This window comes from Tyto alba, unplaced genomic scaffold (assembly GCF_018691265.1).
Source record: "Tyto alba isolate M040663 unplaced genomic scaffold, T.alba_DEE_v4.0 Super-Scaffold_32, whole genome shotgun sequence".
NCBI classification, from domain to species: Eukaryota; Metazoa; Chordata; class Aves; order Strigiformes; family Tytonidae; genus Tyto; species Tyto alba.
The window spans coordinates 3865046-3891405 of NW_024881307.1; the positions used below are offsets into that span (position 1 = coordinate 3865046).

General features: G+C 56.7%; 1 protein-coding gene across 3 annotated transcripts in view; it reads right to left on the minus strand.

The window, feature by feature from the left end:
* Positions 1 to 3160: 3160 nt before the first annotated feature.
* Positions 3161 to 26360, minus strand: part of LOC116961573 (opioid-binding protein/cell adhesion molecule homolog) — a 291315-nt gene continuing 268115 nt past the window's right edge. For all 3 annotated transcript variants that reach the window (XM_042800723.1, XM_042800724.1, XM_042800725.1), the window contains 6 exons: positions 25837 to 26069; positions 13971 to 14096; positions 13580 to 13714; positions 13377 to 13497; positions 12898 to 13049; positions 3161 to 5841 (listed from right to left, as the gene is read on the minus strand). In XM_042800723.1, coding sequence (XP_042656657.1) covers positions 5741 to 5841; positions 12898 to 13049; positions 13377 to 13497; positions 13580 to 13714; positions 13971 to 14096; positions 25837 to 26069 — 868 coding nt within the window. In that variant the 3' untranslated portion in view covers positions 3161 to 5740. The remainder of the gene's footprint in view (positions 5842 to 12897; positions 13050 to 13376; positions 13498 to 13579; positions 13715 to 13970; positions 14097 to 25836; positions 26070 to 26360) is intronic.

Sequence of the window (26360 nt, forward strand, 5' to 3'; positions counted from 1 at the left end):
CTCGCCGCGCGGCCGAGGAGGCGACTGGCCGAGGAGGTTCGCGAGCCCGGCGAGTCGGCACGGAGGAAGAGGAGCCCCGCGCCAAACCCCCCGAAAGCGGCCCGAAAAGCGGTCGTCCGAACTGTTCCTGCCGAGGGCACGGGCGACGCTCACCGCGCGTCGAGGCGGAGCAAGACGCTGAATCTTTTTATGGGATATATATATACAGTATATATAAATATACATATATATATATAATTTTTTTTTTTTTTTTTTTTTTTTTTCTGTTAGCCTTCTAGCCACGGTTCCCAGCAGGGTCCTTCCGCTGCCATTACTGCATGCTGTATATGGAGTTAGGTGTGTATCGGTCCTCAACGAGACGAGTGTCTCGGTCCACGTGTCCCCAAACCCCCTCGCCCTTCTGCCCTCGGGCTGCCGGGGACGAAGGGCCGTGGGGGACCGGGACCCCCCTCCGTCGCCTTTCGCCACGTGGCCCCGGCCCCTTAGCGGCGGAATAAAGCGAGCCGAGGGAGATCTATATAGCTCAGTTTTATATTTTTATATATATATATATATATATATATGTATGTATATGTGTGTGTGTGCGTGTGTGTGTGTGTGTATATATATATATATATATATATACATAAAAAATGAAAAGAAGTAAGGAAAAGAAGGCGATGTGATTGGCGCCCAGCCGCTGCGCCGTCAGCCAAAACGCAGGACCAGTCGACTCGCTGTCCGTTTTGGCGGGGGGGGGACGGGGGGGGGTCTCTCCTGCGGTCGGTTTTCCTCCTTCGGTTTCCTTTCCTTTCCCCACGGTTGACGGCGGGGGGCACGCGGGGGGGCCCGGGCGCGGGCGGCGAGGGGGGGGCTCTCTCTGCCTATCCATTAAAACGATTGTTCCATGTGGCCGCTCCGTCTGGTTGTGGTGCTCATTGCCGCGGGGGCCGCCCTGCGCTCTCCCCGCCCCAAACCCCCCCCCCCCCCCCCCCAAAACACCACTGGGGATGGGGAGGGGGCACCGGGGGAGGGGAGGAACCACCAAATCATCGCGATGGGCTGGGAGAGCGTCAGCACCCGGACCTCGCCGGTGAGCCCAGCAGGGATGCCCGCACAGGTAAGCGTTTGGTGAGTAGATGGGGAGGGCATGAGCGTGTAGCTCTGCCCTAACCCCCACCCCCCTCTCCTCAAAGATTCCGCCCCCCCCCCCCCCAGCTGCTTGGGACCCCAAAAGCTTTTCGGGTGGCCCTCTGACCTGGCGGCACAATGTGCCAGGGGGATGCTCGTGGAGCTGCCGAAGTGAGTCCTGCGGGAAGGAGAGACGTGGCGATACGAGGTGGGTGTAGGAAAGGGGGTGCCCCCGTGCAAAGCTGTCCACGCAGGGTGGGCACGCATCAGGCTTGGGGGTTTTTTTGGTTTTGTTTTTTTTTTTTTTTTCGTTGGCGTGCAGAAGGTGACTTAGTGCAGCTGGTCCATAACCTCTGGGGTGCCGCTGCCTTCAAGCCACCCAACATGTTTTTGTAGGCTCGGAAGCCAATCGTTAGCGACGGTGGGACTGGTTTGTGTTGTTTTGTGGTTGGTTCATGTTGGCTTTTTTTTTTTTTTTTTTTCAATTTCTCAACCCTACAATGAGTTTGCGTAACCCAAGAGATGAGCACAGAGAACAGGGACGGCAGTGGCTGAGCGATACCGGCGCCGAGTCTTTGTGGCACAGTCCCAAAGAAGGGACGTGGGGACAGGACGGGTGGGCGCGGGCGGCTTTTTGCATCCCAGGGTCAGGATGGCACAGAAGGCGGTGGCCAACCAGCCCTTCTGGCGGCTGTGGTTTATAGGAGAAAGGGTTTGCCACCAAGTTTTGGCTTTGGCAACCTCTCCCAGGGGAAAAAGGTGACGGAGGTCAAAATGCAGGTCTTGGGGACTCCCAACTTTTTAGACGTCTGTAGGTGTTTCTCTCCAGTGGAGATGGGTCCGTTGCCGCATACCTGGTAGAACTGGCGTGTTATTCAGGCTCTGCTGGTGGTGGCAGGATGCCCGGGGTGGGTGGGGGGGCCCACGTGCAAGAGGCAAGCGTTGCGTCTTCGTGGTACCATTGCACCAGTCCTTGCTCACCGATGCGGTGGGTTTTTCTGGGAGAGGCCTAGAACAGAGAAGGTTTGCCGCTGCAGGGTCGGGGGGAAGACATCTTCTCTGGGGCCCTGGCCTGGATGTGAAAGGCAGCGTGGAGGTTAGGACATCGCTCGTCCCGTGCCCGAGGGCCTTTCTGAACCCCTCTGGGGGAGGCTGGTAGGTTTGGGGAAGCACTTACCTTTTTTGCTGGGGTCACTCGAAGGGGCTGCGTGGACTTGCGGTTGTTGGCAGCGGTGCTGGGACGGAGCCGTTTGCTTGTCTGCCTGTTGTGTCAGCGAGGCGTGGGTCCCAAAGTCTGGTGGCGGCCGGTCCCGCCTTAGGGGAGCTTGTTGAGTGTTTTTGCCGGGTTGATAGGGTGCGAAGGTGCAGCACCCCTTGGGGGAGCTGTCTTAGCATTTTTAGGGTGAAATGGTAGCCGTGCTGGATAGACGCCGAGGGTCACGGCTCGTTCTGCTCCCAGTCCTCGCTGTCTTTGACCTTTGATGAAGGCGTTTTGTCCATATCACGCTCTGTCGGATCGTGGACAGGAGGAAGCCACCCTTAGGAGCGTGTCGTCCACAGAGGCGTCCCTTGCACGGCGGGTAGGTTTAGTTGTTGGAGCGGGTCTTGGTATGAGATGATGGAGAAGATGCCGGGAACGGCTCAGTCACCAAAAGGAGGGTCCGTCCCACCCCCCCCACCCCAAGTCATGCCACTTCTGCCGAATGTAGGTGAGGGCTGAAAGCAAAGCCGGTCCTTACCCTGCGGGAGCTCTGTCAGCAGGTACGTGCCCATCGGTGGCCGGGCGATGGAGGCGGGTGGGAGGCGGGAGCCGTCAGCGGAGCCACGAAGCCGGTTCTTGGGGGAGACACAGGACGGGGCGAGGGATGGCCCGAACAGCAGCGGGGGCTCGAAGCGTCTCTGTGGCAGGGAGTGATTGAAAGAGGTTCCCACTTGGGCAAGGCTACGGGAACGAGGGAGGTCCCAGGCACTCGGGATCCATCCCGGCGGGTGCCGGGCGTTGCGTCCCTCCCCCAGGGCACGGGGTCCGCGAAGCAAAGCCCCGAAGGTACAAAGTTCGTCAAACTTTATTGATACACTGCACAATCACAACCATCTCTTATTCTTGCCGAATTAGAAAAGGTTACAACTACAATGTAACATGCACAAATCTCAGGTAGTATAGCCACCCTTGGAATACAATGATGGACGGAAACTGAAGACCGGCCGTTGTGGCCATTGGCAGGAGAGACCCAGGAGCCACGCTCCCCCCGCCGCCCTGGGCACCCGGCCACCTTCCCCCAGCCCCCCCCGAGCGTCCGAATGCGGAGGGTCCGCCGCCGGCCTCGGACAGCCAACACGTTCCTCACAATGGCACGTTACATGGCACGAGAAAGTTGAACGCCGTCCCGGCAGAGGAGGACAGGGGAGCCGACCTGGCCCCGGGGAGGAGAAGGATGGGGCCACGTGCATCGTGGCGTCTCATCGGTGCCTCCGCTCGCTGATGTGCCTCTGGCCCTGCGTGTCTGGGGCGCTAGTTCAGCGTTTCTGCCGCGGGGACAGAGAAATTTGGGGCGGGCTGGCCTGGGAAGGGGCACGGGGAGGTGAGGGTTTGGAGGCAGGGGTGGGATACCAAGGGTAATTTTGGGGCAGGCACGTGGGGAAGGACGTGCGTGCCGCCGTGCCAGCTCTGCAACGGTGCCTGGGGCTGCGGGGTAGGGCCGGGATCGCTGCCGGTGCCGCCTTTCCCGGGATGGTGTTGGAGAGGGACCGCAGGACATGCCCATCAGGTAAGCCAGAGCGTTGGGCCAGCTCCGGAGCAGCCCCCTGCCTCGGGCCACAGGCTTTTTTGCCAATCTGCCGTGGTACATGTTGGACATCCAGCGTGCGGAGGGCAGGAGCATCCATTGAGATTTTTGTAGCTGTTCGGTTTGGTTTATTTTTTTTTTTTTTTGGTGACAGCCTTGCACCCCGTGCCAGTCGGCGTGGGTCCCGGGTAGCCCGTGGAGAGTGGGGATGAGGAAAGGGGACGGCAGCGTAGAGGATGGGGTTCGTGGCCGTCGCAGCCTCCAGCTCAGAGTTATTTGTTTGTTTTTTTTTTTTTTAATTGTTGGTCCCAGCTTCCTCACAGCTGCAGAAAGCAGGACGGCAGGGCAAGGAGGTTTCAGCAGCAGCAGCGTTTGCATGGGAAAGGTGGCGTGTGCGGGGCCGTTGCTCTTCAACCATCTCTCTTACGGAGGGAGAAAGAAAGGGCAAGGCACGGGGAGGTGTCAGCTCGGGATCGGGGGACGCTTTGCGTGTCGCTGTAGGGTCGAGTCTCCCTGGCACAGGCACAGGGTCCGGCGCCACATGTGACTTTTCAGGAGCAGGACAGGAGGGTCTGTTCCCAAACCACAGCCCCAAAGCGTTCCCGGACGGCCAGGGAGCATTGGGAAGGCTCCCATGTAGCAGGTGAGGGGGAACCGTGGCATTGGGGCATGCAATTTGGTGCGTGGGTGTGGGCAGAAGCTCCCAAGGTGCCTGGAGGAAGCAGAAGGTAGAGTCTGGGTGCACCCATTTTGGTGCTGAAGGCCTGGCGCAGCGGGGAGGATCATCAAGCTGGGGGGCAGCGGGAATCAACGGAGCATCCTCCGTAGGGTCAAAACGCATCGGGGAAAAGGCAAATGTTGCAGCTCAGGGGTGGCTCCCGTGTTTCTGCCAGCGCTGGGGGAGGCGGAGGTGCTTGGCCGAAGGGTAGGGGGGAGCCACGCAGGGAGCCAGTGTGGAGCAACGGAGGCACAGCCCTCAAGGCTGGGAGCACAGGGTTCCGGGTGTGCGTGGACAGGCGTGAGCGTCGGGAGCCGTAGCAGAAGGGCCTCATCACCCTGTGTTTTGCTGTGTAGTTTAGTGCCTCTGCCCCACGCTGACGTACAGGTTGGAAAGCGCTTGGAAAAAACAGCCTGGAGGACTGGGTGTCGGTGGGGCGAGACTCACGGGGCAGCAGTGGAGCGAGGAGGGGCAACGGCTGGAACAGTGGGAAGGCTCTCGTCCCCGCAAAGGCGACCGACAGTCGCCAGGGCTCACGTTCCCGGGCGAGCGGCTTTGCGTCATCAGGGAGGTGGGGTGCAATGTTAGCAGTGACCTTGAAGGATAACTAGTTGTGGTGGGTGACCCCCCCCCCTCCTTGGGTCTCGGGGAGCAGGAAGGGCCCGGGAGCGGAGGCAAGGCCGGGTGCTCAGGGAGCTTTGGCGGTGAGAACTGGACATTCAGGACCGAGAGGGCTGAAGGCAGAGCCGGGGTGGGGCTTCATCCTTGGGGTCTTTTTGGGCATAGGCGGCTTAGCGAGACGATGAGACGGATGTCCCCGGTGACGGCTCCGGGCAGCGCCCGCCCCGCGCCCACCGCGAGCCTCATCCGTGCCGGACCGCGTCCCCGGGGGCGACGGTGGCGGGTGACAGTCTGGTGGCACGTGGTGGGGTCTGTACAGCGTAACCGGCGGCGAGAACGATCCCGGCACGCGGGAGAGGGGGGCCATCCTCGGACGCTCGGCGCCGCCGCCCGTCCTCCGGCGCATCGCCCGTCCGACGGAGAGGAGTCCCCGGGCGGCGCGGCGGGCCGAGCCCGTGGCGGGGGAGAGGCGCGGCGGGGCCTCCCGGGACCCTCCGCTCCCTTATCAAAAGTCGAGGAGGAGGCGAGCGAGGAGGGCAGCCCAGAGGCAGAGGCCGGCGGCTGCCCGGGATGCCGCGTTGCCGCCGTCGTGCACCGCTCCAGGCCCTGTGCGGGGGGAGAGAAGAGGAAGACGAAGGACAGCGTTAAGGCTAGTGCTGAGCGGGTGCGATAATGCAAAGGGAACACCCCCCCCCTGCAGTTCCCTGCCTCGTTCACATCCCACCCTCCATCCCCCAGGATTGGGCTGGGGCACCCCCTCTGGGGGGGGGGTTGCGGGGTGGGTTTGTGGGGAGAACGTAGCCGGCGTCGGGGAGGAGCTCAAGGGACATTTAGGAGGAGGCACGGTCCTTGTTGGAGGAGGAAGGTGCCCCCCCTCGGCTCGGAGATTCCCATGCAGTGGCACAAGAGCAAGGCTGGGGGTGCCCGTGGCGTCCTGGAAGGGTGCTCTCTCATTTTGGGTGGACCCGGCCATTCTGCCCATGCAGTATGGCATGCAGTATGCCATGCAGTATGCCTGCTGTGAGGATGGGCAGCCAGCGCAATCACTGGGGGCTAGTTCCTGTCAGGCAGGTGTTTAGGATGGTCAGGGGAGCGGTGGAGAAGCTGGATGTCCCTTAACAGGAGGAGCAGACAGGCCAATCAGTGAGGGAGGCTGCCGGGACACCAATGGGAAGCCCATTTTTTGGCCAACGTGCCTAGGGCCGTGGACAAGACACGAGCGGCAGAGCAAGAGATTCATGCCAATGAGCAACAGAGACACGTCGCTGGGAAAGGCTGGGTGTGCATGCGCGTGGTGGGTCACGGTGTGGGGGGGTGCAGGGGCGCAAATACAACGTCATGCTCAGCAAAGAGGCAAGCAGCCACGAGAGAGCCAGAGGGGATCGGAGACCTCGGCACTCAGGAGCAGTGTGGCTGGCAATAAAGGCTCGCCAACCCGGGAGAGGACACTTTCCAGGTGCGCGGGGTCTCAGGTACGTTGGGACATTTTGGGGTCACTGTGTGGGGGGGTTCTCGGCAGGCAGGCCAGGCGAGGAGGAGGTGGGCGGGTGGCTGTTGGTGTATGTGACAAGGGCAGAGGTTTGTTGCGTCTTGTTGGGAAAGATTTGGGTTGCTGGGTGCATGAGGGCACCAGGTGGGGTTGGAGAAGACAGCGGGGCGGAGCGAGGGAAGCAAAGGCCTCCCTGTGCCTGCGGAGAGGCAAGAGGAGATGATGATGAGGGACAGGGATGGAACAGGGCCATGGCACGGGGCAGGAACAGTGGTAGGGCTGGAAGGCTTGTCCTCTGAGGAGCAGCCAAGGACTTCTGAGTCAATGTAGTTAGAAGAAAAGGTGGTCAAGGGATGTCTGCCACATCCTGAGGTGGGCACCTTCATGTCCAGGATTCAGGGACAGGTCAAGGCTGAGCCAGGGGTGGTTTAGAGTGGATGCGAGGAAGTTTTTTTTAATGAGAGGTGGTCAAACCCTGGAACCGGCCTCCTAGAGAGGGGGTTGATGTGCCTGTCAGTGTTTAAGAGGCATTTGGACAATGCCTTTCACAACAGGCTTTGGCTCAGTCCGCCCTGAAGCGGTCAGGGAGTTGGACAGGATGATCGTTGTGGGTTCCTTCCAAGGGAAATAGACTATTCTACCATGTTCTATTCTATTCGAGTAGAGGCATGTCTGAGCCTAGGTGTCACAAGGTGGATCAGTGGGCGGAGGAGCGGGAAGCCGGAGGGTTGGGAGGGCAGGTGGGAGAGAGCGAGCACGATATGAAGCAGTCTTCTGCCTTCTCCCCTGCCTGCTTCTGTCCCCGTTTTTCCCTCTCGAGCCCTGTTTCTCCCTCTCTGTGTCCCAGTTGGCCGTGTTCCGCATCGCCCCATGTCTGTCCCCACTCAGCGTCTGTGTGTCTTCCTCTGTATCTGCTTGTGACTGCATTGCCATCTGTCCTTTCTCTCCTTCCATCCCTGCATCTTTTCCTCTCCCTGTATTTTGCCATCCATTCCTTTGTCCCTGCTTCTGTCTCCTTGTCTGTCTCTGTTTTTCCCCTGTGCCCACATACCCCTTGTCTGCCTCTGCACTTCTCCCTCCCTGGATCCATAATGCTCTCTTTATGCTGATGATTTTGCCTCATACCGTGTCTCTCCACCCACCTTCCCTTCTTCCCTCCATCCCACCTCTCCATGTCCGAATCCTTGTCCATCTCTGTCCATCTCTCTCACCCCACCTCCCCTCGTTGGCTGTCACTCCCCCCGAGGCCCCTGTTCCCCCTCTCTCTGATTCTCTTTCCATCCCACCAGCCCCCCATCCATTTCCCACATCTCCTGCTCCAAGTCTCTCTCTCTGTGTCCATCTCCCTCCTCCATTTTGTGTCTTTCTGTCTCGATATACCCTATCTCCCTGCTCTGTGTAGGTCAATCCTTACCCTCCTTTTTGCCCATCCTCAGTTTTCTCTGCCCATCACCCCCTCTGTCTGCCTCCCTCTCTCTCTGGGTGCTGTCCCTCCAGGTCTCTTCTTTGTCTCACCCCCTTTCTTTTTCTCCCATGACCGGTTTTCTCCCTCTCCCTGCCTCCCCTTCAGTCTGTTCCCATCTCCTCCTTTCCTCCTCTGTCCCTCTCCCTTGTTTTGTCCCCCCCCCTCCTTGTATCTCAGCCCCTCCCTCTCTGTGTCTGAATGTCTCCCTCTCTGTCACCCTATTCCTGGCATCTCTGTGCTTTTCCCCTCCGTCTGTCTGTCTGCCTTTTCTTTGTCTCTGTGTGCGCCTCACGGTCAGTCTCTGTCCCTCCCTCCCTGTGTCGCTGCGTCTCTGTCTCTCTGGCCTCTGCCATCTCTTTTCTTTCTCTCCGTGTCTTGTGCTATCTCTTCCTTGGTACATCTGCCCGTGCTGTGCCGCATCCCACTTATTACCTAATCCATTTTTCCCATGCCAGCGTCTCTCTGCCCATCTCCCCCTACCACCCCCTGTCTCTTAGAGCCCTTATCAATGCCCCTGTGTCATGCTGTCTGTGCCCTTTTCTGTGTGCCTGTCTGTCTCCCTTCTGAGTTTTGGCCTCTTTCCAGCCCCTGGTCTTTGTGTCTGTCTCCCTCTCCCTCTGCCTGCTCAGTGTGTTCCCTCTCCTGCCCTTGCACGTGTCCCCTTTGCCGGGTGTCCCTCTTAATGTCTGTCTGCTGTCTCTCTTCCTCTGGTACCCTCTCCCCTGGCTCATCTTTGTCCCGTCTCCTTTATCTCTTTCTGCATCTCTCTGATGGTGCATCTAACTCCCTTTTCTCTGTGCCCCCCACCCCATCTCCCCGTCCTCCCTCCCGGCACTTCCCCTGCCGCCGCATTACTGTCTAGCCATCCTCTCAGTCTCTGTGCTGTATGTCTCCTTCGACGTGTGCCTCGGAGGTTTCCCTCTCTGCACATCTGCCCAGGTCCCCCTTTCCCTCTGCGTGTCCCCCCACTAGCAAGGCTCATGGGTCTCCCTCTTTCCCTGCCCCTTTCTGGGGGTTCATTGGTGTTCCTGGTGCCTGCCCAGCACCCTCCCTATGCCTCTCCAGCCCCAGGCTGGCTGTCTCACCACCCCACCCACTTCTGCTCATGGTTTTTTCCCAGTCTGGCACAGTCTCTCCTTTCCCTCCACGGGTCACCCTCTCCACACCCATGTTGGTGTGTCCCTTTTTCCATGTCCGCCTCCCTCTCTCAACCCCCCCAATTCCTGGTCCCTTGTCTCTCCCGCGATGCCCTTTGGGAAGTTGTCTCTCCCCTTTCTGGCTGTTTTCCCTTCGGCACCCCAATGATACCCCCCTACCCCACCATCTCTGTGCCCCTGAGTGGCTCCTTCTCTCCCTGTCACTTTTTGTCCCCTCTTTCTTTGGAATCTGACCCGTGCATCCTGCTCCCTGCCCTGCATTTGACCATCTTGTGTTTCACCTCTGATCATCCACGCTGCCTTTGGGGTAGCTCTGCTCTTCCTCGCCTGTTTTCTTGGCAGTGTGGTTGCTCCATCTCCCTCTTTCTCTGCCTCTCTCCTGCTGAATCTCTGATGGTATCTGTTGTGCTCTCTCCCTTTCTGCAGCCCTCCCTCTCACTCTGATCCCCTGTTCCTCTCTTTCTCTTGGTGCTGCCCTCACCCCCATTCCTGGCTGTTGCACCATGCAGCTCTCCTCTTTGTATGTTGGGTTTTTTTTGTGGTTTGGTGCCTCCTTCCCATTGCCGCTTTCCCTGTCTCTCCATGTCCTGAGGTCTCCTTTCCCCTGTGTCTCTCCCCACTTCACCCTCCTAACACCTGTCTGACTGACCAACGTTGCTTTTCTGTTGCAGCACGCTCACCACAACTCCTTACTTTCCTGTCCTGGAGCCAAGATGTGCCCCAAATAGCTGGCAGGCCTCTCCACCACCCCAGCAAACAACTCGTCTGTGGCAAGAGGCCGACTCTCTCTCTTGGCCTGAACACATCGTGCCCTGAGGGGTTCCCGAAAGTGGGGGCAAACTGAGCTGTGAAGAACCCATGCTGGTGGTCCCTTTTACCTCGAGAAGGCTTGGGAGATGCCAAGAAACGGGCCCCAGGGAATATACGGCCACTGAGAGACTGACACAGACTAAGGGACAGTAACCATGAGACCGAAGTGTGACCAAGACATGATGGGTGACAGAAAGATGCCTTTGCAGAGACTCAGCTGGCCAACAAGAGGACAGAGCAATGGAACAGAAGGTGGGGCGTGAAATTCCCAGATGCTGAAGAGGCCAACCCAGACTGGCCTAAGGAAACAGCCAGGGCTGCCCCACAGCAGAAACCTCCGGAGATGGATGAGTGTGATGCACACACAAGGACCAACGAGAACAGGCTGAGACGCAGAGAGAGGGCAATAAACTGGGAGAGGACCACAGCCAAGCAACATGCACAAGGCCAGACAACTGGGAACCTCACAAGGGGCAGGTGAGATGCAAGTGAGGGTGCTCTGGACTGCCACAGACCCAAAGCACAAGCACACGTGCCTACAGAGACACCCAGAGACCAAGATCAAGGTAGAATCTCATCCCCACCCCGCAGGAGATGTGCACAGACACGCTGTGACACAGGGTGGCACCCAACGTGCCAGGAGACACCGTGGGAGAGTTCCAGACCCACCACTGCTGCCCTGCAGCAGCACGCTGACAGATCAGCAGAAAGAGGAACGACCGGACACCCTGCGGTACATGGCACGGCTGAAGACAGAGCCCTACACGGACTCCATCCCAAAACACCGTCTGGAATGGGGACAAAGACCTAGAGGCAGAGAGGGAAAGTACCCTGAGACACAGGCAAGGACGGAGCAAGCCTCAGAAGCTGATGGAGAGACAGCCCAAGGCTTCACCCCTAGACCCTGTCCAAGCTGCAACCCAAAGAACCCTCAGTGACCAGGAGGCTACAGAGAACCGTGGTGCCCATGCCACCCCGCACAAAACGGTGGCAGGACCTCTCTCCCCGCAGGAACCTGCCCTTCCCTGCACAAATCAGAGACAGGCTGCAGCCCCTCTGCCAAGGAAAAACAGACAGCCCCCCCTGCACGTTGGTATGCAACTGTTTTGTTTTTTTTTTTCCCAGAAATTAATAAAGTTTTTTCCCTGACGTAAGTACTCTTCCTCCAGCACAGCTCCTGCAATGCTACCCACACCCCCCCCACACCCCCCGCCCCGTTGACACCAGTGCTGTTCTCTCTGTCCCGCCGTGAGCGGTGAGGATCAGGCTTTGGATGAGACCCCAGGGCCATGCACTGGACTGGGACACAAGCTAACCCACCCCGGACCACAATAGATTTATGCCAGACCAGACCACAGTGGAACTCACTAGACCTGACTAGGATGGACTGGCTGGACAGAAACAAAAGACCGGGACATGATAGACCAGCCCGTATCAACTTTCATCTGATCAATTAGAACATAAGACAACAGAGAGGGGGGGAACAGAACCCCACTGTTTCTTAGACCCAAACAAAAGAGAGAACTGATTAGAACTGAATTGACCAGACCCAAACAGAGACTATGACAGAATAGACTGGGGCTGCAAAACATAGACCTTATGAGAGCCTAACAGAATGCTTTAGAACAGACCTGAGCAAACCGAAACATACTGGAACAGCTTCAACCCTGACAGAAGGGGACTAACCTGGACAGGCTGAGCCAGAGCAAAGCAAACCAGACCAGAATAGAATATGCCCCGCCAGATCAAAACTGACTGCTACAAAATAGAAAGACAGCATGACCAAACGCATGAGAACAGAAGAGAGCCCACGAGATCAGGAATAACGAATTGGGGGCAGGGAGGAACACAAGGATGGGACACCAGGACACATTAATTCCTTTGGAAGCGACCTATGCCCGATCCAACCCCGACCAAAACATCAACGCGTGTCAGTAAGGGCTTCACCCCAACGCCTCAGGACGTAGAAACACCCTCTCAGGAAAGGCACGATGCCTCCACCTCTGCTCTGCCGTACCCCACCCCAGCCAAGCTCTCCTCTCAAGCTACCCTGTGCCCTCCTCCCCCACTAAAACACGTACGCATCCCCTCCTCCCAAGGAACACCACCAGGAACCCCCAATGCTGCGCACCCCATCGCTACCTACCTAGCATCCCCCCACCCACAATGACCCACAGTCCCTAGAAGCCACCCCAAATCACCAAGTGCTCTCCGGGGCCACAGGACAGCACCTATCACCACCAGTAGCCGAGACACGGGCCCCCACCGCAGCACGACACTTCGCCCCCGCTGTCCGCCCTGATGCTGCCGAGGTGATGCCGCACGGAACCCTCCCGCTCACTCTCCGCATCTCCTCCAGCCTGCCGCCCAACTCCATCCTCTCCCTCGCACTACAGCGGTTGAAAAACCCCGGGCTGTGCATCCGAAGCGCGTGCTCACCTCGGCCCTGCGCTCCAGCGATGCCGCGGCTCAGCCGGGAGCCTCTTCTCCGGCCCCGGCTCCGCAAAGATGAACGGCCACCCACCACACAACGTGGTGTAGGGCCCCTAAACACCCGTGAGCCCACCACCACGCGCCCCTAAACAGCCCTGAGCCCACCACCATGGAGGATCTCATCATCTGACGCTTGGCTCGCCGGACCTTGCCGCCCCAACCTGGTGCCCTCAATGGACCGGCAACGTTAAATATGGCCACCTCCCTCTTCATCCTCCTCCTCCTCGCCTGTACCTTGCTGCACCTACCGTACAGGATGATGCTGGCGTTGGTGTTGCCCAGCTTGTTCGTGGCCACGCACGTGTAGTTGCCGTAGTCCTTCTCCGAGACATTGAAGAAGGTCAGTGTCGACAGGCGGCCCTTGCTCTCGATCCGCACGCCCTCCAGCCCGTTCGCTAACCTGCGGGGAAACGCGGATGCCAACGCTCGCAGCGCCGCGCCAGCCCTTTGTGACCTATCGTGCTCCCTTCCCTTCCCACTATACACCCGCATGTTCCCCCACTAGAATCCCCACATCCCGCTCCCCAAAAGCATGCCATGCTCTCCACCCCGTAACCCATCTCCACAAGCCACCAACCCCAGGAGAAACAACCCTGGGACCCCCTCGTCCCTTAGCCAAGCGCTCGGACCCACCAAAATGTGTTGATCCCCGCCTTCCTCTGGACAAAGTCCTCAGCCAGGAGACTGGAGTGGTTGCCCCCCCCACCCCACCTCCACGGCCCCTCACCTGGTGTCCTCCTTGAACCACTGAAACTCCGCCACGGGGACGGCCGAGGCCTCGCACTGCAGGATTCCCTTCTGTCCCACCGAAGCGCCCGTGTTCTTGGCGTTGGAAATGTACGGCGGGTCTGCGGAGACGCCGTGCCCGTGTCACGCTGGGCGCCGTGCACACCCACCCTGCCACGATCCCCCCCCATCCCTCGCACTCACAGTTGACGGTGACTTTGACTTTCCGCACGTCCGGGACGGCCACGTCGTTGACGGCGCTGCACTCGTACTCCCCGGACTGGTCCCGCGTGATGCCCGTGATCTCCAGGTACTCGTCCTCGCTCACAAAGCCCTGCCCTGGGAGACGTCCCGAACGCGTGGCACCATCACCCTTCACCCAGAAAACTTGGAACATCACTTAACGAGCATCCTCACCCACACAACCAGGACACACCAAAGGGCCCAGCGCCTCCACAAAAGACGCCGGCAAACCGTGGGCCACCTTTGTGCCCACCCCCCCAGCCAAATCTACGGGGACATCCAGCCATCCCACACGCACCAGGTGAGACCTCTCCTCGGACCCGGGCGGCTCGTCCCCTAAGAGTGGTCTCACCTTTCCCGGAGAGGTGCCGCCACGTGACGGTGGGCTCCGGTCTCCCGAAGGCCAGGCACATGAGGGTCACGCTGCTGCCCTCGTTCACGGTGATGTCCGACGAGATGTTGACGATCTGGGGGGGAACTGCAAGACACCGAGAACAGCAAAGCCACCGTCAACACACCGCCTCGCCGGGCCCTGCTGGGCACAGCGCCTGAATCCGCCCCCGTGTCCCCAAACTGGTACCTCAGACCGGAGCTGAGCGCAGACCCGGGGCACGGAGGGCTCCAGAAATGCCAGACCCCCCCACCCCGCTGCAGCTGAGACCCCAATAACCAGCTCTCGTTATGGCCCGCGACAAGGCTTGTATTTGAGCATATTTATTAAAGCTGTTTAAATTACTGAGCGTCCGCTCCATTCAATACTGGCCACGGTGATTTATATTACTCTATCCCCAGATACTCCACCTAATAAATAACTTGGCAATCTCTGCACCCATAAATATCCCCAACCCCAGCAAAAAGCGATTAAAGCCTGCTGAACGTCACCACTTCCCGCTGCTCCGGGCTGGCAGACACGGCCCCCGAAACGGCCTGCGCCCTTGGGAAGAAAATTCAGCAACCTGCCCAAAACTAAACACTGCTTTTACGACACCAGAAAAGATGCCCTGTGCCCCCCCTCCCCAAGCACACGAGCTGCCGAGAGCCCCAGCTTGCGTGGCGTCAGCACGCCCGACCCTCGTGGCGAGGGCTCTGCTGTGGCACTGGGATGATCACCTGAAAACCACTGTGGCTGACACTGGCACGGCCTGGGAGGGGTTGTGAGGACTGCCCGGTTCTCCTCTCACCCCCTGGGGACTGTCCCTGCCCTGCCGAGGCTGCTGCATCATTGTCCAAATTAACCAGGCTGGGTAAAGACAGAGGGATGCTCAGTGGAGTGCTACAGCTACCTCTCCTGAGGACCTCAGTCTAAGCTGCCTCTGAGCCTCACCAGGCTTAAAAAAAACAAAAACAAAAACAAAAACAAAATAAAACAGAACACCCCGAGTGATCCTTTCCCCTCCCTCCCCAGTGCAAGAGAGGTGGGACACACTGCGTCTTTGCCATGGCAAAGACACGGCGTGTCCCGCCTCTCCCACGGTGCGGTCTCGGCAGCCCGATGGGCCCTGCAAAGCAGTAAATTTCCCAGCAACTTGACACATTAATATAGAAGTACAGTCTGTTACAGCAGAGGGAGATTGGCTGAGTCCTTCAGGGGAAAGCGGCAATCCAAAAATGAAAAGTGTGTGCTGGAAAATGTAGTTACCGCTTGGAGCGGAGCTGGCTGGCTCGGAGGGTGCGGCCCCGACGGGAAGGCTGCCGATGGCCTTTCCTCACTCCGAGGGGTGATTTTATCCCCTATTATCAGCGTTCCCCCTCGGCTAACAGCAGCTCTGACAGCTACCGGGAACATCTGAAAGCAACAGCGCCCAAGCCAAGCCTTCCCACCACTGGGCATTTACCACCCGCTCACGAGCCAGCCCTCCCCACGAGCCGTTTTGGTCCGAGATGGCAGCAATTAATGGATGCTGAGACCCTAGGACCCCTGCCTCTCCCTCGTTTGCTCTTATCTACAAAAGCCGTGGTGCTGGACGGGAGTGGTGGTACGTGGTGCAGGGCACTGGCAAAACCCACAGCCATCGCACCATCCCCGCCGGCGCACGTGGGCTGCTCTCCCTTCCCACCCGCGTCCCTCCTGGCACTTCTCCAAAATGATCCTCCCTGCTCTACACTTCGCTCTACCTGAGAGGCATGCAAGTCAAGGGGGGAAAAAAACCAAACCAAAACAAAAACCCAACAAACTAAACAACAAATAAACACTATGCTGACATTATCTGCTTCTCACAGCCGTACTAGATATACGTGCTCTCGGTACAGACTAATGCTTGCAGGCGAGCGCGCTGCCAGAGGCCACCTCCAAGGCAGCTAATGCCAACTCTCAATCCTCGGGGGCCACTTGCTTGAGAGCCCCCCCGTGCTCAGAGCTCCTCTTCCTCCCTGTGGTGCCATGCCAAGGGGAGGGCGAAGAAAAGGGCTGCACCATCGAGCCTGCATGCCCTGCCTGAGCGGCACCCCGATAAAGACCTGAACAGACATAAACAGAAAACGTTTATCCAAAGAAGACAAGGCGATCCGCAGCCCCCGGCAGAGATTTCATCTGCTGCACAGGAGTCGAAATTAGCTCCGCACGTCCTTCCGTGCACAGCACCCGCTCCGCTCCTGTATTTCTTGCATCACCTGCCTCCTGCACGCAGCCCTGCTGAGGTAAGACACAGCTCTGAACGCAGGTGTGAGCCTCTTCCCCTCCCAGGCACAGAAATCCATTCACTCCTGAGTGAAAAAATACTGCTACCAAGAGGCATTACTGCCCCAATGCTGCTCGAATCCGATCAGAAACACCCCCGGGAGCCGGCAGGAATGTGTGGCAGGAGGATGCCATGGAGAGCGCGGGGATCCCGCCGCACGGCTCAATACCCCGCTGCGATGACGATCGTTGCCTACAAGGTTACCAGGACTTGGAGAAGGACGTTTAAGGACCTTGATTCCATTTCTATAGATCCCACCAGCCACGCTGTTGAGGACAGCATCTCAAGGGCGCACCAGCTTTGCCTTGAGGCAGGGCTTAATCCCACGGGAGGAGCGCGCACGGGCAAACGTGACCGTGTGGATCATCAAAGCAACCTGCGGCTCTGCCCCCTAAATACGGGTATGACCGTGGCACACGCACGGCTGCCCTGAGCAGTGCGTCCTGCCAGAGCTGCTCAAGATGGGCACAGCTTGGGCTCCCAGTCCCCAAAGGGCCAGGTCACACAGCCCTGCCGCTACCTCGCGGCCCGCCGGCGTGACTATGGATGCTGTTTCGAGTTGATGGCATCCTTCCGTTCTTTACATTTACCTCCCTCTGTCCTAGAGCCCCTACAAAACCAATATCCAGTCGTTACGACAACCTCTGCTCACTACATAGAGAAGATAATAAACGATCACTGGGTGAACAGACTAACAGCCCGAGAAGCGGTGAGAGCGGGGCCATCTCGGCGTGAGAGATGCAGCACCACTGCCCGCTCTGCTCTTCACCAGGTTAACGCTGCCTCATGCACATAATATACTTTATAACACCTTGCTGTACTATATATAATGTACTATATAACACCTTAGCATGTCACCACACACCTGATCATACGATAGCTAAGGAAAAAGGGTGAGACTCTCCTCCATCGCTTGAGGGCAATGAAGCCATAGCAGGCAGAGGCCCCCACGTACGAGATATCTGCCTGAATTAAGCAGCACTCAGCTGCATTCAGAGGGGATGTGGATTTTGGGGGGGGCTGCTGGGGTTGCGCACTGGATGGCTGCAACACTTTCCCCCTCCAGACGTCCTCCCCAGCCCCCAAACTGCTCACAGGACTGGGGCAAGATGTTTGGCTCCTAGAGCTGAGGAGGGAAAAGCGATATGGTGACACACGGTCCCTATCCCCGCTTATTCATAGTCCTGCCTTCCTTGTAAAGGACTACAACTCCAAGCAAACTGGATACAGAATAAATCCCTGGGGAAGCAAGGAGCGGAGCACTCTCCAGAGCAGTGAGCAGCCTGCGGAGGATTTTGTCGACCCTGCGTAATATTCATCACAGGTAAGTTAATGCATAATGTTTGGTAGGCCCAAAAATATGTGCTGTAATTTCTTGTTTGTTCGGAAAGTCAGAGAGAAAAATTGAATGTGAAAGCGATGCCACTAAATTCAATAACAATAAGCCCGTGATTCATCTCCTTTACTGCTCGAGACTCGAACTGCCCGGTGTGCCGATTCACACTCTCCATCGTGCCCAGGCGTGTGCTGCTTTCTGCCACCGCTCGTGGGGACCGTGAGACACCGACCCTCCCTTCGCCTCCCAAATGGATCACAGCAGTCTGTGGCATCACGATCCTGCGATGCCACGTGCCGTACTTGAAATATCCCTTACAGCCAAGCATTCCCCGGGGACTCCCCCAAACACCACCGGTCCCTGGGGCTCCTCTGGGTGCTGGCTTTACCTGTTTGGGGACAAAAGCTGGGACCTTGTGAGCCACTATCAGACACCCAAGAATGAGGAGGGATGGCCACCACCTCGCCCGGGGAGGTGGGGATGCCTCTTCCCTGCCCAACCGTGCAGGAAGGGGCAGCACGTCGGTAAGCGCTGCGTGACCGTGGGCTACACACGCCGGCGCGTGGGCCGACTCATCTCCCTGCCGCGGCCCCGGACTAATTTTAGCTGCCAAATCATTACTGCCGCACGACTCGGAGCGGAGAGCCTGCTCAAGCGCTGCGGCTGATGTCCCTCCTCCACATCATTAGCTCCTAAACCCTGAAAACAGACCTCTTCCCACACCTTTGATAAGGTAAGATGATAGATGGATACCCATGGGCTCTTCAGGCCCACCTCAACTTGAGGGACATGGCTCCACGGGGACAACCCTGCCCGCAGAGGGGGACATCTCACCTTCGGTGCTCAGCAGGGAGGTGATAGCCTCCATGGACACCATCCTGGCACCTTGCTTACCACCTAATTCTCTTCCTAATACTGGGGAGATGCAGCGCTGATGCCTCTCCTTCGCCTCTGCAGCCGCATCAGGGGTCTGCACCACCTCCCTCTCCCTGGTACCCCCGTCTCTGTCTCCATCCATAGGCAGGATGGAGCTGTCAGAGCACAAGGACTCATCGGCGTGCGGAAAGGGCACAAAGGCGGCAAAGACACAGAAAGCTCGCCTTTTCCCTGTGCTTCCCCTCCCCTTCACAGATGAGAAGCACGGCGGGATGGCACTGGTGGCCTCCGGTCTGTCCCTGCGTGTCTGCTGAAGGCACTGCCGATACAACGTCTTCCAGAGAACAGCTCTCGTTGGGGGCTGATGCCCTGAAGGAAGAGATGCGGGCGCGCACCCGCGTGCCAGCTCCTGGCTGGACAGATAGAAATGGATGCATTCCTTGCCTCCCAACTAATTTTTAGTTTTGGGGCACAGCCACGGAACATGCACCTTAGCTCTGTGCCAACGCACCTCAACGTCCCGTCTATCCCGAGAGGGAGGTGATGGGGCGGGTGAGGAGGCGACGTCAGGAGATTTAACGGAGTGTTGCTTCTCAGCAGCGAGGATTATCATCTCTGATCGAACCCATTCTGATGACAGCCCAATCTGAGAGGCTCATCACAGTTGATTTTATTGAGATAAGGCATTAAGCACATCCGACAGCTACAGTTTGGTCAACAGAATGATTTTTGTCAATTTTCCCAGCTAAGTGAAAGGCATGCCGTGCTGCTGCCACTGCCTCCCACGCTCTACAGGTGCTTTATTTCAAAAGAGATCTTCCCTTTTCTTTCTTTGGGTCTTAAACACTCCCTTTTCACAGCCTTCCCCCAGTAAAACATACTTCGGGCGATCCTTTTACTGGAAAGGATCGTAATGCACTTATTTCAAATGCATCCTCTCTGTCACTGAGGTGAGATTTTTCGGCCCGGCTGATATTCCCCAAGGAATATCCCTGCCTCTCTGTCTTTTTGCATGCCATTTGAGCACAGCTGAAGGGAAAGGAAATTAAAAAAACAAAACACCCAAAACAACCTCCCCATAGATGCCTTCAGAGTCCAGAACCGTCACATAGGTCCACATAGTTTGTTCTCCTCCCATGGAACCAGATCACATTGCCATGAGACTTGTTGGAGACAAAGGGATTGACAAGCTGGGGCGGATTCCTCTGTCTGAGCAAAAGCAAAATTTGGCCATGCCAAGGACCGACAGTTCACAAGACCTTGCACAAATGACACGGGAGCATCGAGCACCCTGTCCTTGGCACTGTCTCCTGACTGCTCACCATGCACCCTTTTTCTCCAGGTTTTTGCCTTGAGACGGGTAAAGCCATAAAACCAAAACTCAGAGTGTTATACCTACTGTGTAACCACCTGTCAGTAAATTTATGAACAATTAGGAAGTGAGAGTGCTTCCCAGGGAGCTATTTGTGCGTGCGCTAAAACGTTCTTTCTGTTCAGAAATATAATGGGGAAACAACTTCTCCAGTTGTCCCCCCTCCTCCCCATTTTCGCTTTTTGCAGTAATTAATCAGCTGCTGCCACGCTTCTGTTCCATCGGCTCCTGGTCTTCTCCGCACTTCCCGATGCCTCCACTCCCACCAGATTTCAAGAAGCCTCGAGGACGGTCCCTGTCCCGTCCCTCCTCCATCCACCCATCCAGATTTCGAGTTAGCAGGTCACGCCAACTGCTTTAAGGACAGTGGCTGTGCCCGTGGGGGCAGTGGGTGCTGTTTTCTTCCTGCCAGTCAGGCTCTCCCTCTTTCCACACCTTCCCCCCCATTCCGTGCCCTCGCTCTTTCATTACTCTTTCATCTTCCCCCTTTGCTGCCTCCTGCTCTTTTGATGCTTGGTGCTTTTCTGTGTGCGCACGTTTCCTCCCCTCTTCCCTTTGTCTGGGCTTTTCTTCTCATCCTTTTTGGTTTGGTTTTGTTTTATTCTCCCTCCAGTTGCTTCTTTCTTCAATCCTCGCTACCCCTTCCAGATTTTCTCTGGGCTCCCTTTGGCTTTGAATTCCCTGCCACATCGCGGCCGCATCTCCCTCATTTGCACATCTTCACTCTTTTGCCCATCCTCTGTTTCTTCAGCGAGGCTGAGGTAGGGATCCTTCCGAGCCTTTTCCCATCCCAGGACACCAGTATACACCACTTGTGACGGGCGCTCCTTTCCATCCCTGGGAGCACCTCTCTCTGTGCTAGGCAAGACTTCGGCCACCACTTTTGGCAACACGGGCATCGCTCTCCAAAACCTAATGTACTCTTCGGGGAGACCTGGGGCTCCTTCCCCAAAAAAGCGAGTCCATTACTGGCCCGATTTCTGGCTGAACAAGCCACAACTTCAACCTGCCAGGAGCACGGCGATCGCTGCCAGCATCCCCATCCAACACCAGAACCTATACACCCTTCTGTCACGACAGGCTCACGATAGCTAAACAGAAGGGCATACTGATGAAAATGCATCAGGACCCCTGGGCAAGCAGCTCCCCCCAACTCTTCCTAACGGAGCTTGTGCTAATTGATTTTTCTCTGCGCTCGCTTGCGGTTGCGTTTTGTCCCTCTTGCACTATTCAGCTAAATAAACCACTCTGCCCGGGTCAGGCCCCTTCCCCTCACATGCCCCCAGAGAAGGACGTGGGAAACGTTAATTTAAACGCCACAGACATTATGTGCTTTGGGCTCTCGCTTCTGCTGAGAAGATGTCTTTCCAGGCTAAGCGATTTTTTTCCATTCCCTCTTAACAGCCCTTTGATTTCCCTTTTATTTGCCTGCACTCCATCCCCACCGCTACGAGCCCGACCTCTGCAAAAGTCTCCTGCTTGGATTAACTGTTTTGCTCGTCCCCGCCGGGACGATTCACCCTGTGTGGGGGGGGCCAGCCAGAGCCGAGCCTCCCAACAGAGTCATCGACAAAACGCTGGATTAGACCCAGAGCTGCGGCAAAAGGGAAGACACGCTCGGATACAGCACACATCCAAACCTCACCGGCCCCTTTGCCGCCCCACCCGATGAGCAGCTTCAATGCCGAGAGGGGGAAAATGTGCACAAAGGAGTCTCCTCTACCCGCATCTTTGCTACTCTGGCTGGAGATCTCAGCCACCGCCCAGTAATATCTGCGCACTTGTTCCAAAAATGCCAAGAGATGAAGTCAGGTTGGTACGAAGCACCTGGGCTGAGCCCTCAGCCTTTTGAGACCTCGGTGCGAGGATCTGCCTTCCACCCGGGACAACCTCTCATTGCTGCTGGCAGGATGGAGGGCAGCCAACCCCCGGGCAACCATACCCTGATGAGTGGCACGTACAGGACGGGCAGGGGAAGAGCACTTTTTTTTCGGATACCAGGTGGGTGACAAAGATGTGCCACGAGCCCCAAGAATCACCTTCTCCGTTCCTGCAAGCCCTCAAGCCCAGATGTATGTAAAATCTCGCCAGCCCAGCATGCTAAGTGAAGCAACGGGAACCTCTGCAAACATTTTGTATCAGACATTTTGCATTGCACCATCATCTCTTTTCCTTGCTATCTTGGTTTTTAGGTAGACAAAAAGAACCCCTAAAACCATCCGGTAAGGGGTAAGTATCCCAAGTGCAGATGAAGCTCCCGAGAGGGGCACAGAGCCTGCTCTGGAGGTTGCAGCCTGCCAGGCGTTACTTGCTCTTGCCCTTTCCCTTCTCCACATTGTTCTGCACGCCTCTCACTCTCCAGCACCTAAATACTAAGCAGTTAATATATGAACACTTCCTACATTTAGAGCCTGTTATCGGGTCTTTTCCAGGAGAACCAAAGAAGTCTGATCCTCTCCCCTTGCCTCCTCACACACCGTAGAGCCTCCCCGTAAGGGTTTAATAAGTATCACAGGCTCAGCTCCTGCCTGGATATCAAAGGTAGGGTGATAAAAGCAAGCTTAACTGCAGCCGTCGTGAAATGTGAGGTGCAGAGGGGAAACCAGAGCACAGTCTACATCAGGGAAAAAGTCCTGAATGGGGCTGGCGCGGCGCAGAGAGGGGTTGCCCTTTCAGAGACTCAAGAAGCCAGCTGTTATCAGGAAGAAGAAAAAAATAAAGACGCAATTTTCTTTTGAGACTCTTACTGGAGAGCGACGCCTGCATCCGTGCTGCTTTGAGAGGCAGCGGATGCGACAAGAGACACGGGTCCAGCGCTGGGAGAGCATCCTTAGGTGCCTCTGGAAAACTGACTGCATGACTGCAAGCAAAGGCCACGGTCCTTCCGAAACCCATCCTGGCTCCCAGGGCGAGGAAAGCAGCGAATGCCGAGATGGGAAAATGGATCACACTGACCAGAAAATAGCAGCTGGGAGAGGTTTTAAAGAAAAAACTCTGGTAAGTAAGATTGAGGCAGTGCAGAGGAGGATTCTCTAAATGACTCAGAAACACAGGATGTCTGAGGAATACCAAAGAGCACTGTAAGGGAGCGATGGCCAGTATTGATGCTCACTGCTGAGATCTCTGCCGGACAGAGATCTGCACATACGTCCTCCTCTCTACAGCCACTGCTACGGGGAGGATGCTGGGCTTGCTCCTTCCCAGGACACTGACTGCAAAACCCACAGCCTCGACCAAAACATTGACCCTGAGCTCTGCTTTTCAGACTGTCCCAAAACGGCCCCTGCTGAAGAGGCACGGCTGGGTCCTGCCTACGGTCTACCACACTCCTTGCACTGAAACCATTTCGCAACACGATGCGGTAAGGTCATCATGGGGGGTCATACCTGGAGGCGGGAGGGCTCACCTGAGGTCCAGCTCCATGGCATCCTCTGCTCGAGCTGTTTACGACAAGAGGAGGATGAGGTGACTCATCACCTACTGATATGAGGTTAAACACCAGTTGCCTCTGCATTCCTTACTCACCCCAAAACACACCGGTGTGCCGCAAGCACTGCGCATGTCCCTGAAAGCGTCCATCCCATCATCACAAGGTAGCCCCCGAAAAAAAAGAAAAGAGGAAAAGGGAGACAAAAAACCCCTCTGGCTTCCTGCCATCTACGCTCTTATCAACCCTTGTTAACTGCTGTTGCCATGAACCAATCCAAGAGACATATCAATAACGACATAAGAGACACATTTACTGTTGACTGTGACTCCCTGGCAGATTTATCGCTGGGTTGCTAGGAGGGAAGGCCGGGCCCCGCAGCAGCACAATTAAAACCCGATTGAATACAGGGACAAAGAATCAATACTCTATCCGGCCACTTTTAGTTTTGCAAAATACAAATATAAATTAATTGACCTGAACGTGGTTGCTAACTGGTCATTACTGCCTGCTCGCTGGCCAGGACACCACTGGGTTGTCCCCCGCGGTCCTCTCTGCCACTTCAACAAAAAAGGGCCTCAAACCTCACTTTTTAGGCTATATTTAGTGCCAGGGGCACTACAGCCAAAACAGGGCTTTGCTCCCATCCCTGTAAAGCCTGTGCTCTGCTTGCATGCACAGCCAGGACCGAATGTGTCTTTGGAAAACCGCTCCCTTCCTCCCAGCGCAAAGGGCTACACTCGCTCTCGTAGAAAGCTGGCTCTTCCCAGCATGTGAGCGTGGAGAGCACCAGCCCTCGGCTGCACTGACGGTGCTGATGGGTGACACCGCTTGGTCTGAGCCATCAGAAAGCACATTTTAGCCACCAAGGAGCTGCGTTGGAGCTGAACTGGGGACAGAGCAGGGAAGGATTTTCTTCTCTGGCCGTCACCATCAACAGGGCAGCGAGGCAGCACCTACAGATGGATTTTCTGACTCAGACTTGAGCTTAACACATGGAAAGAGAAATACAGAAACTTCTCAGCATGGTCCACTTGACCAGTGCCCACACATCACTCTCAGACTTCCCTTCAGCTGCGGAGAAGCAGCGTTGATGAGAGTCGCAGTCATCGCTGTGGCAGGCACAATTCAACGGGACTTGCTCACACCAAGGGAAAACTTTTCCCAGCACAGTTAGGAAGGCCTCACCACCAGACAGTCGCTCTGGATGCAAAATATCTCACCTTCAGGCGCCCGGGTTGCAGGCTCTGCTCTGAAGAAGGGGCGAGGGGAGAGGGCGCCGAGCGCTGCTGCCAGTTCGCCCAATTTCATGAGGTGCAAAGCACTCGGGTGCTTCACTGGTGTTGACTGGATGGATTAGCACGATTAGAGAGCAGACAGGATAAACAGATTAAATTTCACAGACGGACGGCTCGCACGTAACTCCAAAAGAGGGAAAGGGAGAAGCTCAATGATGTGGCTGGCAGATCTGTGCTCCCCCTCTTCCCGAGGTGAGCTCTCCCCCCAACGCGCTCCTGCCGAGACCGGGCAGGAAAAGTGCTCGGATGGGTGGCTGCAATCAAACCCTGCCTCCTCCAAATGAGAAGGATACATAAACACACATATCTGCGCTGGGGGCTTCGCGGAAACATGCCGAGGCCAAAAAATTTTTCAGATGTGCTCATTGCAAAATCAATATCCATCAGCTGTTTGAAATTAAAGGAAAGATTAGGTCCTGGTTTTATACACGCTTTATTGTATTCCGAGAGCTTTCTACTCAGCCAGATAAATCTTCTTTAAGAGGATTAGGAAACTTTCATTATCTTTATCTAACCTGAACTAACACTAACTCTAAAAAATTAATCTAGAGACCAGACAAAAGCCGGTAGCTGGTGCAAAGCCGCAAGGATCCGGAGGCGGCATCCACCGGGGTGCTACAGGCACCTCCGATCTGCTGGCACCCAATTTTAGGAACACTGCTTTGCAACCCAACAGCGTCTCATCTATGAAGCCCAGTGCCAAAAGCCCTTCACAGCCCCGCAGTGATTTTGACGCTCTCGCCCCATCTGCCCCCTGTCCCCAAACCGAGGAGCCTCGCGCCGTTGGAGTCTGTGCCCGGCAGCGCTTCGCTTTCGGCTCTCCCGAAGCACCTTTGGACACGTGGCCCAGGGCCTTAGTGACAGCTCCCCAAGGCAGCCAGCTGAGCAATGTAGTCCCGAGCAGCAGAGGCGGGTCAAATTCACAGCAGGGCCGGGCAAAGCGGGGAGAAGGAAGAACACGCCAGCCCCAATTTCACTTCTCAGGTGTCCTCTGCCCCGTGAGATGACCATACAACTGAGGTTGAGGTGACACAAGTCCATCTCCTCCCTGGCATGCTGGGCGCTTGTCCACAGCCCAGTTCCCATGCTGCTCAATCCCCAAAGCAACGGATGATGGTCTGATCCCTCCATCCCCATCACCAAGAAGGCCTCCAAATCCTTCGCGAGTCCAGACAGCCTCTAATATCAAACATTCAGTTCAGGAATAGCACGAGGCACGTTCAAGACCTACCTTGCACAATGAGATGGACGCGCGAAGTCTTGGGGTGATTGTCTGTCTGCACGGAGCAGGTGTAGGGGCCTTCATCGTAGACATCCACGTTGTGTATCTTGATGCTGTACTGGGTCTTGGTGTTGGAGAGGATGACCACGCGGTTGTCTATAGACCACTTGTCATTGCCGGCGTACAGGATGGTGCTGCGGTTCAACCACGCTACCCGCGTGACCCGGTCATCCACGGTACACCTGTGAAGGAAGAGGCAGAGGGTCACAAACCTGGGACAGAACGCACGGCGAGCGTCCTGCCTCCCGAAAGGACTGCCAGCATGGAGGTGGCACAGGCCACGGCCACGCCACCCTGCCACCGCATCCTCCCCATCGCCTGAGATTTCATAGAAATGGCGGGTTCACCCAAAAATTAAAAAAAAAAAAAAAAAAAAAAAAAAGGCAAAACAAAAAACCCCAACAAACTGCCTTTTTCTTTTTCCATACAGAGATGGGGAATCCATTATGTTTGACCTCTGCACCCCTCCTCTT